General features: G+C 42.1%; 1 protein-coding gene across 1 annotated transcript in view; it reads left to right on the top strand.

Annotated features, from left to right (window-relative positions):
* The window catches only part of LOC122801198 (phospholipid scramblase 1-like), a 621378-nt gene that overhangs the window by 461828 nt on the left and 142210 nt on the right, over nucleotides 1-17340 (top strand). The window contains exon 5 of the mRNA XM_044070756.1: nucleotides 7870-7912. Within this exon, the coding sequence (XP_043926691.1) occupies nucleotides 7870-7912 (43 nt within the window). The remainder of the gene's footprint in view (nucleotides 1-7869; nucleotides 7913-17340) is intronic.

Genomic DNA, 17340 nt, shown 5'->3' with positions numbered 1-17340 from the left:
TTTTTTTCCCTGGGAAAAAAAAAAAAATCACTGTTCTGAGTGTTCAGAGTTTTCAGTTTTCGAACTTTTGGGTTCGATATTTACATAGTCGAAGTTTTGACACTTCGACTATGTGATATAGACCCATATATGCACTATGTAGTCACAGGGCAATCTATGATTATATGATTATTATTTTGTGTTTCTACCTTCACTACTTTATATAGTCACAAGGCAGCTTACTATGACATATGAAGATTACTTCATGTTTCTACCTCCAAAAGGAGCTACAGATTGAAATTCTGTTAAATGATATTTACTGTTACAATAAATCCATGTCATTGAAGCTAGTACAATTGTAAGTATGTTTGCTTTAGCAACTAATGTTTGAGGGAAGGTGATAATAACCTAAAGTACTCACCATTCTAAAAATTGTGTATATAGTTATGATATATTGTTTAACAATATGTGTTTCATGCAAGTTTTCTGCTTGTAATAAACTGTTTTATTGTAAGACCTATGCATCATGTGTTTAATTCCAGAAAGGACTAAAGGAGTTTATAAGAACCAAAGAAAACTTTGAATCACACTGTATGCCTATGTCTGTCTCATGCACTATCCATGATTCTAAAGAGTTAGACTTAGAATAATGTGCTTTTCTACAGAGGCAAAGAGGCTTGCCGATAAATTCAGGCCAGGATATGTAGATAACATACATTTTACGATTTATTATTACAGGAACCTTCACTCAAAAGTTTACACTTACAGAATCATAACTTAATGTTCTACTATCTACTGCCATTTCCTCAAACATAGTCAGTGGACTTTTTTTGTTATTCTGAAAGTATTGTTTTTAATGTCAGGAAGCATACTTCCTGAATTCTGACCATGAATGCGAAAGCCATTTGTACAGCCCATTGAAGACAAATTATAGTTTTTTTGCCAAAAATTGCATCAGCTGTTTTATTGAATCAGTATATTCAAATATCAGGGCTCCATACTGAAATCTTAAGACCCAGATTGTTGGGTCCTGAGACTCTGAAAAAAAGACAAAAAATACAATAGAAGAGTGAATATCAAAGATTGAGCTTGTCTTTTAAAGTTACATTTCAAAGGGAAGCAGTCTGCCACCCCCCAAAACTTATCTACCAACTCCAAGCTCACTATAACTTGGAAAAAATGGAATATTCTGAGAGATGGCTATCTGTTGCTTAATATACGTGAGTCCAATTTTTTTGTCTATTCTGTTTCCCCTACTCTGGACTTAGCAGTACAGTTCCCTGGATTTAAATGGTTACCAGCTGCCAGTTTTCTTCCTACACTGTCTAAATGCTGGAGAATATATTTTACATACCTTGATGTGCCCATAACAGTGAAATGCCAAAAAAAAAAATCATTCTTTTAAAATATGTGACCAAATTTTTGTGTCCTACTGAAAAGAAGACAGTCCATCTCTCTTAATACAATGTCAAAGTAACTGGCCCATCGTATTGCATTGAATTATGACAAATTCAGCAAACTGTTAAAAGGGTTTGTTAAAACACATTCTGCAAAGAGAGTATTTGTGTCTGCCCTTTTATTAGAACTGTTTCCATTTACAATGTTCTAGAGTGTGCAGCTTTCTATGTAACTCTTTCGATTCATAGTGTTATATAATCTGCAACAATGACTGCTATCTATAGTCTGAGCACTTAGGTTCTAATAGTTTGCTAGTCTAAGAGAAGAACAGGCATTGGCATGACTGTGCCACAGATGTTCCTATAACTACCTTCTAGGGGTACAATACAACTACAGTGGATTATACACAAAAGTTATGATTTGCTGCTAGAGAGATCCCTCCCCAAAGTAAAAGAGAGTTGAGTGAGGTAAGCACTTTGAAAATAGGGCTTTAAGAAGAGGTCACTGTAGCAGCAAAGCTGTCCTGCTTCCTTTTCCGTACTGTTTTGGGGGGGGGGGGACTTTGTGGGGTTTGCCAGTTTCTTCATATTTTCTTGTTTATAGTTGATTTCAACATATTACTGCTACCTTTTACTTACTTTAAATAGCTTTTCAGATGTTCAGTTGACCTTTTCATAAATAAATTCATAGCTTGAACATGTGATATGGGTATGTGTCAGTGATTTTTGTAAATGAGGATACTACCACCACATATTATCTGGACCTATGGTAGTATGAGAGCAGAACTGGTCTTTGCAGGGAAAGAATTCTGCAAAAAAAAAAAAAAAAAAAGCTGGACAGACATAGCTTCACTAATCAGTAAACCCCAAAATTATGATTTACTGCTGCAGTAACCTTTTCATGAAGATCTGTTTAAATGATAATTGCCTCTTACAACTATACTTGGCCTACTACTTTTCACTCAACAAACCAGCTGCCCATATGACTACTTATTTAGTCTTATTTTGTATTCCTCTGACAATGTATTATGTAGAATTATTGATGTCCTTGCAGTATTCGTGGTGTGGGGGATTTTCCACCTCAGGCTCCTATACAAAAGCTTCAGTTTGGCTGTTGTAGTTGCGTGGGATGTCACACATAGGGCCATAAACCAGGGACCTTAAATGTGACATCTGCATGCACAGACCTTAGAACGTTTTGGCCGTAGATGACTGATGCATTGTGTGCTTCGCTTCTTCACCACAAGACGTCTAAAAGCTAAGTACCCTGTTGGGGTCTTCTTCTTGCCAGTCAAAAAGAAACAAAAAACTAAATATATGGCTACACCCACAGAAGGCCTGCCAGATTGGCAGTCCTTCACCTCTTCCTTAATGCAGGCCTTTCTGGCCCTTAGGCCCTCAGCCTCTTCAACAGCTACCCTTTCTTTGCTTGGTCCTAGGCCTGCTTCTGCCTCTTCTCTTCCACCACCTACCTTACAAGAGAGGGAAAATGAGCAAGAGACCTTTTTCTGAGGAATCCATGTCTTATACCTCCCCACAAGAGTATTATTCACCAGATGATGAATCTATTGAGGGAGACTCCCCCCAGAGGATATCACCTTTGGTGAAACCATCACCAAAATGAAAGAATATTATAAATGGGACACCTCACAAATGTCTGACACTCAAAAGAGGTATTTTGAGCTTTTACAAGTGGAATCTCCCTCTCCTTCTGCCATTCCACCAGTTATTCCCACCTGTTTAGATGCCTTTGCATCTGCATCAAAGAAACCAGATTCTCAGCCACCTGCCCCTAAGCAGCCAGGCTGCTTCTACCAGGTGCCCGATTACCAAAATTTCTTAGTCAAGCCTCCCTTGGCAGATTCTGCTGTGATTGCCATTTCACCAGATAAACATTCCAAACTCATTCCGTCTGCCTCTCTCTTACCTATGGACAAAGACAGTATAACAATGGACAGAACTGGAAAGAAGGTCTACACCTCTTCCACACTGGCCTTTAGAGCCATCAACTATCAAACCCATATGGCCAGATATGCTTTGGACCTGGTCTCTCAAGCCACTACTCTGCTGGCTGCTACTCCTGATTGCCCCACAAAATCTGACATCTCTTCCAAACTATATCTGCTGCCCAAGTAGCCAGACACTCAATTAGATGTAGCTATGATGCTGCAGAGGCCTCTGCATGCTCTGCAGCATCAGCGTCTGTTCTCAGGTGATACTCCTGGCTTCGCCTTCAACACTTACCTGAAGACTTCAAGGCTAAGATCTTAGATGCCCCCCTGGACCCTAATTTCCTGTTTGGCAGACAGTCAGCAGACCTGTTTAAAAATCTGCAGGAAAAGAGCAAGGAATTGCAAGACATCAAGCACCTCTTGGTGTCCCCAGTTGCCAAATATTACAGGAATTACCCTGCGAAAGCCACATTTGTCAGATGAAACCCACCCTCTGCTGGAGCTATCTCTTCCAGACAAAGAAGAGGAACCAGAAGACAAACCCCTACCAGGCTAGCTGCCTCTCAGCCTCCATCTAGACAGCTCTTTCAAGGCAGAGGAGGCTCCAACAATGAGTGACTGCCTTGCCCTCCTTCCCATTTCTGCCCGCCTCCCGCACTGCCTCCCCTTTTGGAAAACCATCACCACAGACAAATGGGTTCTGGCTATTATCCAAAAAAGATACTTCCTCTCCTGGAAAGAAAAGCCACCCTTAAGGGGTGTCCCCTTTCCTCCAAGAAATCAAAGACACCTCTTCCCACAGGCCCTGACAGACTTTCTGAACTTGGGTACCATAGAACCTGTCTCCCCAGGACAGGAAGGAAAGGGCTTCTATTCAAGACTATTCTTGGTCCCCAAAAAAAGATTGCCCATGGAGACCCATTCTAGACCTTTTCTTTTTAAACCTATTCTTAAAAGTGCTCACCTTCAAAATGTTATCCCTTCCAAGTTTACTCCCTCTCATACCGGCCACACTTGACCTGAAAGAAGCCTACTTGTAGATACCCATTCTACCCTCCCACAGAAAATTTTTACATTTCTTTGGACCCTCCTCTCATTTCAAATTTACTGTTTTGCCCTTTGGTTTGTCCACTGACCCAGAGTGTTCACAAAATGTCTGGCACCAGTCATTGCCTATTGTAGAACACAGGGGATTCAGATTTATCCCTACCTAGACAACATCCTGATCCTAGCAGACTGCAAAGAAACCCTATTAATCCATCTAAAGCTCACCATGTTTCTACTACAAAATCTGGGGTTCACCCTCAACCTCCCCAAATTATCCTTGACACCAGAACAAAACAAAATATTTCTGGGTTGCAGGATCAAAACAGACATAATGTAAGCCTTTCTTCCCCAGGACAAGGTCAGCTCCCTGAAGTCCCATTTCAAAGCCCTACTGCAGAGCCAAATAATAACTGCAAGGCAATTCCTAAGGACACTGAGCCTAATGGCAGCCACCATCCCCATGCTTCCACTAGCCATAATGCACATGCGAAAGCTACGATGGTATATAAAAAATGTTTGGTCTCAACACCAACATCCCCTAGAGCAAGAAGTCACTCTTCTGCCCTGCCTAAAGGCAGAAGTAATTTGGTGGATTCAGCAAGTCCAGTTCAACCCGGGCCTTCCTCTGCAGCCTCCTCTTCCAGCCAGGTTATGCATACAGATGCTTCAGACTCAGGATGGGTAGCCACAATGGCATTCTACAGGGTCTAAGCAAAGTGGCACCCTTTCTTAAGGAACAAACACATCAACGTGAGGGAAATTACAGCAGTCCTTCTAACACTGAAATCCTTTACCCCTCTCCTACTACCAGGTGTTCTCCAAATAATAACAGACAAAACCACAGTTATGTAGTACCTCAACAAGCAGGGTGGAACAAAAGCGTATCACCTGTGCAGACTAACCTTACTGATATGGGACCTTGTTTCTCAACACAACTTGTCCCTGCAGGCATCCTACATCTCCTCGCAGGACAACAAACAAGCAGACCTTCTAAGCAGGACATCCTCTTCACAGCACAAATGGATGTTGGACAGGAATGTCTTCCTAGACATTATCCACTGGTGGGGCACTCCACAAGTAGACTTGTTTGCCTCCCCCCAGAACAGACAACTGCAGACCTTCTGCTCCAAGACCTACTCCCCTCTACCTTGGAGAGTAGATGCTTTCAGCATTTCTTGGAAGGGAAGGTTTCTATATGCCTTTCCTCACCTCCCACTAATTCAGAAAGTCCTCCTGAAAATCAGGAGAGACAGACCAAAAATCTTGTTGGTGACTCCCTACTGGCCAAGGCAGCACTGGTTCCTTCTACTTCTTAGTCTAGCCAAGGGCAATCACCACAAGTTATCTCTCAAGGTGGACCTTCTGACACAACAAAAGGGAACCCTCATCCACCCACACTTGCAGATGTTGTCACTGACACTGTGGGTGATAAACTTCTAATTCCGTTCAGGTACCATTACTCAGAGGACATGCTTTCAGTCCTGAGGGAGGCCAGGAAACCTACTACAAGAGAATCATACTTAGCGAAATGGGAAAAATTTTCAAAATGGTGTCTGGATAAGGGCAGGGATCCATGCATAGCAAATCCCCCTCTAGTTCTTGCATATGTGTGTCAGTTTGTAAAGGGCGGACTCTCTTACTCTTCAGTGAAAGTTCACCTTTCAGCAATCTCACTAGAGATTCATCAAGCCACTAGACCCTCCTCTACTAGACAGGCCTGTCATGAAGCTATTTTTAAAAGAGATCTTACACATCAGACCTCCAAGAAAGCCCATCCCACCACCCTTGGACCTTAACATTATTCTGGAAAAACTAACCCAGTCTCCATTTGAACCTGCTAGTGCAGCTACTCTGCAAATGTGCACATGGAAGACAGTACTGCTAGTGGCCATAACTTCAGCCAGAAGGGTGTCTGAATTACAGGCCCTAATGGCCTGCCCCCACATACACTACCTTCCATAAGGACAGGGTAACACTAAGAACTAGCCCTTCCTTCATGCCAAAGGTGGTCAATGATGTGTCCTTAAACCAATCTATCCATCTTCCTACCTTCTATCCCTCTCCTACCAATGATGGTGAGAGAATACTCCACTTCCTTGATGTACTCAGACAGCTAAGATTTTACATAGACAAAACAAAATCCATTAAAAAATGCAATCAGCTCTTTTCTTTCCTTCCACCCCAGGGTCCTGGGCAAGGCAGTCTCCAAAAATAATTCCATGTTGGATTAGGAAAGCCATTTGCCTTTGTTGCTCATACCATGGCAAAAGGCTCCCACAGGGAGTCAAAGCTGACTTCACCAGGGCAGTGGCAGCCTCCAAAGCCTTTTTAAAAGGCCTGGACACTGCTTCCATACCAGAAGCAGCCACATGGCCCACCATTCACACTTTCACCAAACACTACAAGTTAGACAATGTCTCCAGAGACTTTGTGGAATCAGCCTCTTCTACCTCTACCCTTCCTTCCTACTAAGCTGTGCTACTCTCGCACACCAAGAATACTACAACATAGGAATAGAAGGATATAGAATAGTTGTGTAAAATCTTACCATAACCATAGATGTCCTTCTCTTCCATGTTGCAGTATTCCTTCCCACCCGCCAAAACCCCCTTATCCTTCTATCTCTTTCAGTCACTCATATCCTCAGGTCTCTTGGGGTCTGCACCCTATCCTGTGACCTATGACTGACATCACTGGCTACTCCTCTCCTGCTGGGCCTTCAAGTTCTGAGGTCTGTGCATGCAGGCATCGCATTTAAGGTCTCTGGTTTATGGCCCTATGTGTGACGTCCCACGCAACTACAACAGCCAAGCTGAAGCTTTTGTATAGGAGCCGATATATGGGTTGCCTGGGGTGGAAAATCCCCACACCAAGAATACTGCAACACGGAAGAGAAAGACATCTATGGTTATGGTAAGATTTTACACAACTATTTTTTATTCTTTTGAAATTAGAGGTCTCTTACCCATGCTTGCTTTTTTTGTGCCTTCATTTTATCTAATGGGGTAGAACTGGGGAGCAGTACCTTATTTACTGATGTGATGATGATGAGTAGCTATAAAGATGACATCTCATCAGACTGGGTTACTCAGTACTGTTGTACAGGTACTCATTCCTCCCACTGGTCTGTGCATTATTTCTTTATAGATGACTGCTTCAGCCACTGGGTTGTTTTGCAATGTTGTAAATAACAACTCCTTTATATAGGCTGCTTGAAATTATTATTGAGATAACAGCTCCTCCTTTCCTAGAATTTAACCTTTCAGCTCATGACAGGGTATGGGGAAACCCCAAAATATACACAAGCAATTAACTGAGAAGATATGATGGATAATGTGTACTCATTATAGTTCTGTAATCTAGTTTCCATCCTTTCTTCTGTCTTTAGATTTATAAGCTATGTTTTATACTGACACTACAGAATGAGAGCATATTTATCCATACCTCAGCTTTTAACATGTATTTTATTATTGTTTTTTTTTTTATCACAACAGATTGACCAAATTCTTATTCATCAGCAGGTGGAACTTCTCGAAGGTATGTATAAATTGTGCTGATATTGTAATTTAGGTGTAAGGTAGATTAAAACATATGAGTTCTACATTTCCAATTACATTTCTACTAAAGTATGATAGTTGGCTTTTGATAGCAGACATTATATTATGTACACAAGTGATTTTTTTATCATTCATGATGTGTATTGTGTACCATTTATTTGGGAAGAGGGATGTATCTGTTTGGTCAGTAGAATGCAAGATGGGACTATTTTCCATTAAGCGTGTCACATTTCTGTATTTCAGATTATAAAAGGTTGCCGTTATAAAATCATAGCCTTATAGGAATTACAAGGCAAGCAAGTCTGAGGACCATCTGTGCCTTGTCAAATATCGCTCTCAGGATGTACACCCCAACTTTCAGTAGGGAAAGCATGTCATACCTGGGATGATATTATCTCAATTTTATATGTTGTGGATTTTCAGTCTTCATTGTATATACTTCAGATAAATTCATGAATGTGTTGACACTCTTTGTAAATGCATGTAATGTAGTTTTACTGTCTGCCTGTGATTTGATAGTGATTATTTGACTGTTTTGTAAATCCTTCAGTCAGCATGCTGCCAAATTCTTAACACATGTATTTGCTCTATTATGTTGCCATGCGCTGATCTATGTACATCTGTTTGTCATTGCAAAGTTCTACTGTGCCTGAGTCTTGGCTGAAAAGTGTCTGCCGGTCAATCCACATACTGGGTTATCAAGCTAAATAAATAAATAAGACTTGTATTTACCTATCCATTTATCACAGCTAGTCTTGAAGGAGGCAAGGGTGTCATTCAACTTAACATGCAGGTTCAATTTGTTCTAGAGATGGGGCAGCCATTGGGCAATATATGTCCCTCCAACATGTTTTATTTATATGTTGGTGCAAATACCTGGTTCAGCTTGTTTTGTAGCCATACATCCTGTGACGGTATATGAGATCCATTGGGGGGGGTCTTTGATGGCACAGAATACCCATTATAGATGTCCATGTCAAGAAGAGACAGAGCATACAGACTGATCTTTTAGTCTGTCTTGGTAGCAAAGATTTTTTAGCCAGTATTTTTTTTCGGGTTAAGAACCTTTGGTGTTCTTCTAGCTACATTATATGCCTGACAATGCATATGCCAAAGCAGGCATTCTACTAAATAATTGGTCTAATTAGGATAGAGTACAAAATGAAAATAACATATTTTGACCTAGATGAGACACCTTTGGAAAAAAAACATTGTGCAAGATAAAAAGATTTCCAAACTCATGCACTGCTTCATTGTCAAAGGTGAAGGAACTGTCAACAAAAGTGCTGAGATCCTTGACTGCCATGTCTGTGTGGAGTGGGGTATTGCCTGTGCTCTGAGATGTAGATCAGGAGTGTTTCCTGCACCACGATGATGTGCTTTTTTGCCTTTAGTCTGATTTCCTTTCTCTTTACACTATTGGTTTGTGAGGACTAGTTCTTGCTGAAGTACTTTGCATCAGTGAGGGGGATGATATCCAGCTCACAGCCATTGATACATTTTGTTAGTTATAGAAGTTTATGGTATGGAGATCAGAAAGGTATACACCAAAATGGAGGGATCCCAGTAGTGAGCACTGTGGTACTCCACTGGTTACATTTTTACTTTTTCTAAGTGGTACTAGCCACCTTAATTGTGAGAGTGCTATCCTTAAGCCAGTTTGCAGTTTAAATCTGGGCAGCTTGGGGCAATGCAGTAATTGCCTCATTTACACAGACAACCCTCTCCTCCTACCACCCAACACTACAACCTGTGAGAGATGCACTTATATAGCCAAATTGGAAGCAAAGCTCTCTTCACCCAAGACTGGACAAGACAGTCAAGAGGAGAAGGTAAACACTTGCCACCACACTCATCACATAGTCCCTCAAAACCTACACCACCAAAACACACACATAGAAACATGAAACACACACCCACATTCGTGGAGTCTCTCAATAAAAATCTGCTCAAGCAACAGAGACCTCCAAAGCAGAAACGCAAGCAACCTCCACCCCCAACACAACCCAAATGACACATAACCCACAAACTCAGTGTGCCACTCAACCACAGCTCATAAGGCATTACAACGTATCCAACGCTCTAGTCATAGGTGACTCTATAGTCAGGCACACTGATGTTCCACTCACCAGGCTAAACAAGGAGAAACTTACTCTCAGCTGCCTGTCGAGTGCCAGGATCTGACACATAACGCATGCACTCAGGTCACTCCACAAGTACAAATAAGACTGTTATTGGCCATGTTGGTGTGAATGACCTGAGATGTACCTCCCTGGACAACATGAAAAGAGACATGGAGGAGCTCTCTGATCTTGTAGCCCAGGCAGGTATGACCCTAGCCCTGTGTAGCATCCTACCATCACCCAGAATGATACCACAGTACAAGGGCAAAATGATTTACTTCAGCAATTAGCTAAGCTTCTGGTGTCATTCTAAGAGGATCCATTATCTGTCTGCCTGGGATGACATGATCAACAGACCACTATGCTTTGCCAAAGATGGCCTACACCTGTTACCCTTGGGATTCTGGATACTGGCTAAGGCTCTTGCCACCGCTATAGTGCCTTTTTTAGGCAAGGTTCAAATGACAAATTCACCACCTTAACAGGTACAAGCAAGCAAAATCTGAGGGTAGTGCTACTCAATGCTAGAAGTCTAAACCTCAAAATGCATTCACTCGAGGCACTCCTTAAAATGGAGAACATCAACATCTATGCAGTGGCACAGACCTGGTTCAAGGCTCCAGAGAGCACCCCTGCATTACCAGGCTATAATTCATACCACACCTTTCAGCCACCTAACCTGAACCAAAACACTAAAGGCGGAGACGTGCCCATATTCATTAAGGATATCCACACCTCCAGGCTAGTTGCTCAGCATAATGCATCCGAGATTATCCAAGTGCAACTAACTCTGGGCAAGACCGCAATCCAAATTGTAACTTGCTACAGATCCCCCGCCATGCCCCAGGATTCCCACTCCTCATTTCTTGATACACTGGAAAATATTAGGATGCATATAAAATAAGTAACAAAGGGCCACAGCTCCAAAGGCAAACCAAAACTTTAACCTGTGAACGCTTTCGTTCACTCAAATCAAATGAACTTCTTCAGACAAATTCAAACAGTAAAACCCCTCCTTATATAACCAAGAAATCACATGACCAATAAAATGCATTACATCACAAGTTTAAAACTGATTGTTAAAAGGCATATACATATTTATAAAGATATTTACATATACTTTAAAATAATTTTTTAAGCACAAAGTGGAGAATTATTAATATATAAAAAACAATCAAAGAAGTGCATGCATACAAACCTATAGGTACATAAAATATTATATTATCTTATGAGAACATTCTATGCTGAATTTCATAAATTGATTCAGCGTAATAAACTTTTAAGCTTGAGTAAACACATAACAGAACACTGCTCATTAAGGCCTGGGTAACTGCGCATTTAAGGTAAGTTGCCACCATAACTCTTGTCTTTCGAGTAAAAAGGATGTATGCCCACCTCTAGGGCACTCACAGATTAAAGTTTTGGTTTGCCTTTGGAGCTGTGGCCCTTTGTTACTTAAAATATTAGGATACATCTCAACACCCTAATAATAGGTGATTTTCAACTACCTCACCATTAACTGGGAAAACTACTCATGTACCAACTCTTTTGCTCAACGTTTTCTGGAATTCATAAATTCAAATGCCTTGGATCAACTTATCCACACCCCCACCAGGAGCAGCAATATCCTAGACCTGGTCATTACCAACATGGGCGACCGGTGTTCCACACCAGAGGTCAATTCCTCATTGGTCAGATCCGACCACAAGCTAATCACCCTAGACATCTGCATCTCGCCCCCACCCCCCATTAGGGAAACCACAGTAAAAAAATTTCTCCAAGGCCAACTTCACGCTTCTTCAGACAGAAGTGGCAAACATCACAACACCCATGCAGATGGACAATAGAGGTACAACTGCTGAATCCTTTACAAATGCACTTTATATGAGTGCATGGATCGTGCTATCCCTAACAGAACCAAGATGCTATCCTCCAAAAAAATGCAGCCAATCTGGTAGTCCCCTGCCATAAACAAACTCTACAACAGAAGAAAGAAACTGTTGCAAAAAAGAGTAAAATCCCATGATTGGAGGAACTCCCTGGTCAGCTTCAGTAATAAGCTGAGATCCCTCATACAATCCTCCAAAGTTAGTTACAAAAACAAAATCGCCACTGATTCTAAAGATAACCACAAAGCATTCTATAGCTTTGTCGAGAATCTCAGTGGCAACACTCAGATCTGCTCTGAGTTACAGCACAATGGCACTAAATATATAGAACCAACTGATATTGCCAGCATCCTGGCAGATAGGTTCAGTGCTAACTTTACCCCCCTGTCACCCTCTAAAGGGCCCATCTCTACACCGGAAGAATGCAAAGTTCCTGTAATCACGGCTGCACAGGTAAAAACCACACTCTCCAAAGCCAAGAACACAGCATGCATAGGACCTGACAACATCCCAGGCTGCGTTCTACATGAACTGCAGAATGAAATGGCACCCCACCTAAGTACCGTATTCAGTCATAGCCTCATCTCAGGCTTTGTGCCCACTGAATAGCGTACAGCGACAGTTATCCCACTCCACAAAGGGGGAGCCACCACGGACCCAGAGAACTACTGCCCCATTAGCCTAACGAGCCTGGTCTGCAAGGCCATGGAACGTATCATAATGGATCTTATACACAAAGACACTGATAATCTTCACACTCTGGACCCCACCCAGTTCGGGTTTGTAAAAGGCAGGTCATGTCTCCTAAACCTGATAGATTTCTTTGAAGCAGTCACCAAAGCTGTAGACAAGGGTAAGGTGGTTCACACAGCCTAGCTAGATCTCGCCAAGGCTTTTGACACCATCCACCACTCTGGAATTATAGATAAACTTGCTAAACAAGGTATAAATCCCTATGTCACAAGATGGGTTGCCAACTGGTTCACTGACAGAACCCACACTGTGAAAGTAGCAGACTCCAAATCTGACTTCAGACCAGTGACAAGTGGAGTACCACAGGGTTCAGTCCTGGGTCCTCTCCTGTTTGGTATCTACTTTTCTGAAGTACAGGCTAACACAGAAGGTCTTTGGCTAATGAAGTTTGCAGATGACTGCAAACTAGGAGCCATAATCGAAACTCCTAATGATGTGGACATCCTACAAAAGGACCTCACGGAGACAGATGCCTGGTGTCAAAGCCATGGCTTCAAGCTCAATGCCAAAAAGTGCATTGTCATCCCCTTTGGTAAAAACTCTGTACCCATGAGCTACCACATATGTGGTAGTCTATTTAACACTGAAAGTGTGATAAGAGACCTTGGGACACAGGTGGACAGTAGTCTCTCCTTTGATAATCACATTGCCACAGTAGTCAGGAAATCCTTCTACGTGGCACACCTCATCACAAAAGGTTTCTCATCCAGGAAAAAAGAGGTCATTGTTCCCCTCTAGTCATCACTCATTAGACCCATTATAGAGTTCAATGCCCCTTTTGGTATGTAGCTCACAAGACATCTACAACAACTGGAAAGGCAGCAGAAATAACTCACAAAGAGGATTACCGGCCTCAAACAGATGCCTTATGCAGACTGTCTCAAAAAACTCCAGCTTTACTCTGTTGAATACCGCCTACTCAGAGGCTATCTCTGCCTAACATACAAAGCTATGTTAAACCCAGAGCTGTTGGACATGCTCCACTTAAAGAAATCCCAATCCCTCCGAGCTACATGGTCTAGGGACCTAAACCTTTTCACTACGATAAACAGAACATGCTGGAGGGATAGATTCCTGTCCCAGAGACTTCCCATACTCTGGAACAAACTACCTGTCTATATCAAACAAAGCTCCTCATTAGCACTCTTCAAGAAAAATCTTGATGATTGGATGGGAAATAGAAAATTCACCCCAGGGATCACCTCTGTGGCTCTGTTCAACAGGGCCACAGGAAAATACTTTTCTTGGGTGGCGAAAGCAAGGGTACCTGTTTGGCTAGGCTTATATAGGCCCTAGGGCCAATAGCCTAGTACCTACCTATGAACCTATGAACCTATGTAAGTCTATCTTTAATTATTTTGGCTTGTTTGTAATACTAGTATCTGGTACAGCATCAAAGGTTTTGGCCAAATCCAGGTATGCTATGTGGATGACTACCCACAAGCCACTACTTTTATAAGCTTCTCAAAGAAGTTTGCTTGTAATTTAAAAGGTCAGATAATGTAGACTCCATGACATTTCAAATTAGGCTAGTTAGGATGATAGGACTAATTCCCAGAGTCTGTGTTAAGAATGTGTTTGTTCAGGTACACCCCTACAGCTCTTGTCCAAACCTCAAGAGCATACTCTGTGGGCAGGCTTAAGTTAAACAAGAACAGGAGGGGTATAGCAGGGGTACAGAAAGAGAAAGGCTGGTGCTACTACTTAAGCTTTCAGGTAAATTGTGTGGGCCCATAAAAAATGTGTTTTTAATTTTATAGAGTACAGCAAGGACATGTTTCATGGTGGTCCTAGGAGATGAATGGAGCACAGGGATTTGTGGAATTCCAGTGACTGTTTCTGGAATAAAATTAGCACTAAATATGTTCAAAAGAATGTTAGCTATGTCTTTAGGGTCCAAGTGGGTAATGCAGTTTTGAATTAGTACTGCACATTGTAAGATGTTATTTCTAAGCTTTATAATGTAACTAGAGAAAGATTTGTAGCTATCTTCGGTTTCTGATGTTAGTTTCAATTCATGTTCAGCTTTTCTGATGCCAGTTTCAGTTCATGTTCTGCTGTGGTTTTTCTAATGGTCATTTTCAGTTCCTTGGTGATGTCTTTGAGTAAGTCCTTAATGTGGGTAGATCTGTTAAGGGACCTTTATTTTTTTTTCTTTTGTAATACAGCTTATTTTTAATGATGGACCATCAAAGTGGCTTATTTTCTAATTTCTCATTATCTTTTTTCGAGCTGGGACTACTAGATCTATACATGTTTTATGTGGGAAAAGAAGGATCTGAAGCTTCACAGGGAGTAGTAACTTTGCAAGTAAACTTAGATAATGCATCATAGAGTTAGAGAACGTTTGTATGCTTAAAGTCTTTGACTTCAGAATTGTTTACTACCATGAGGTCAATGGCCAAAAAGGAGAAGCTTACTAATTTGTGGCGTGATTTAACAGGGAATGGAGATATTCAAGACTTGTTACACTTTAGGACGTTTTTGGTGAGGATGGGTCAAGAGTATTCTGACCCTTAGTGGGCTGGTTAACTATTTAATTCTAAATATTAGATCAGTGTTGCAGAAGCCTCAGCTATTTGGGTTATATCCTGGCGATGATATGGCCACAGGCCAGCTTTCAACGATTTATGTCACTTTTCTGCACCCTAACTGCCAAAGGCTTGAGTAGGGACAGATGAAAGCAGCAGTTTGAGCATAAGGATAACAATGTCCAAGCTGCAAAATCCTTTACTAATGCATTCTACGGGCAGCTACAAGAATGCATGGATCGTGCCATCCCAAACAAAACGAAGACTCACTCCTCCAAGAAAAGGAAACCAGTCTAGTGGACTCCTGCCATAAACAAGCTATACAATAGAAGGAGGAAACTAGTACAGAAAAGAGTAAAATCCCAAGAAGGGAAGGCATCCCTGATCAGTAAGATCCCTCATAAAATCATCCAAGGCGAGCTTTGAAAGAAAAATTGCCAAGGACTCCAGAGATAACCACAAAGCATCCTTTAGCAATGTCAATAATCTAAGTGGCAATGCTCAGATCTGCTCGGAGTTAGTGCAGAATGGCACAAAATACATTGAACTGACTGATATCACCAACATACTGGCAGACAGGTTCAGCGCAAACGTCATCCCCCTCTCACCCCCCAAAACACATAACCATACCAGAAGAATGTAGAGTCTCTGAAATCACGGACACTCAGGTTAAAACAGCCCTCTCCAAAGCCAAAAACACAGCATCAATGGGACCGGACGGTGTCCCAGGCTGCGTTCTACACGAGCTCAAAGACGAACTAAACCCTCACCTAAACACACTGTTCAAACTCAGCCTCTCCACAGGCTACATACCCATAGAGTGACACACAGCAATGGTTGTTCCACTCCACAAAGGTGGAGCCACAACAGACCCTGGGAACTATTGCCCTATAAGCCTGACTAGCTTGGTCTGCAAGGCTATGGAGCGCATCATCATGAAACTCATTAACAGAGACATTGGGAACCTCCAGTCACTGGACCCTACCCAGTTTGGCTTTGTTAAGGGCAGATCATGCCTCCTAAACCTGGTAGACTTCTTTGAGACAGTTACCAAGGCTATAAACAAGGGAAAGGTAGTACACACAGCCTATTCTGGTATTATAGACAAGCTCACCAGCCTGAACATAAGCCCCTACATCACAAGGTGGGTTGCCAACTGGCTCATGGACAGAACCCACATGGTGAAAGTTGCGGGAACTAGGTCCGACTTTAAACCAGTTACAAGTGGTGTTCCCTAGGGCTCAGTCCAAGGACCCCTCCTGTTCGGCATATACTTCTCAGAGGTACAGGCAAGCACAGGAGGACTATGGCTGACCAAGTCCGCAGATGACTGCAAACTAGGGGCTATAATTGACTCTCTGGCTGACACAGACATCCTCCAAAAGGGTCTAACTGAGACAGATACCTGGTGTCAAAATCATGGCCTCAAGCTAAATGCCAAAAAGGGCATAGTTTCCCCTTTGGAAAAAACAAAGTACCCACAAACTACCACATAGGTGGTAGTCCCCTAAATACGGAAGACGTAATAAGGGATCTGGGGACCCAAGTAGATAGTAATCTCACCTTTGATAATCACATTGCCAAAGTGGTTAGAAAATCCTTCTACGTGGCCCACCTAATCACAAAAGGGTTTGCATCAAGATCAAAAGAGGTCATTGTGCCCCTCTACTCATCACTCATCAGACCCATCATAGAGTACAACACCCCATTTGGGATGTACCTTACAAGACACCTGCAACAGCTGGAAAGACCACAGAAGTACCTCACCAAGAGGATCACTGGCCTCAAACAGATGCCCTATGCAGCTTGACTGAAGAAATTCCAGTCGTACTCGGTTGCATACCACCTACTCAGAGGTGATCACTGCCTGACATACAAGGCCATGTCCAACCCAGAATTGATGGACATGCTCCATCTAAAGAAAATCTTATCCCCTCGAGCCACATCCTCTAGGGATCTAAACCTCACCACAACAATAAATAGGACGTGCTGGAGGGATAGATTCCTGTCCCAGAGACTTCCCATGCTTTAGAATAAGATCCCAATCTACATCAGGCAGAGCTCCTCGCTAACACTCTTCAAAAGAAACCTTGACGAGTGGATGGAAAACAG

This window comes from Protopterus annectens, chromosome 4.part1 (assembly GCF_019279795.1).
Source record: "Protopterus annectens isolate FY-2018-M chromosome 4.part1, PAN1.0, whole genome shotgun sequence".
NCBI lineage: Eukaryota > Metazoa > Chordata > Ceratodontiformes > Protopteridae > Protopterus > Protopterus annectens.
This window is presented reverse-complemented; position numbering and strand designations above follow the sequence as displayed.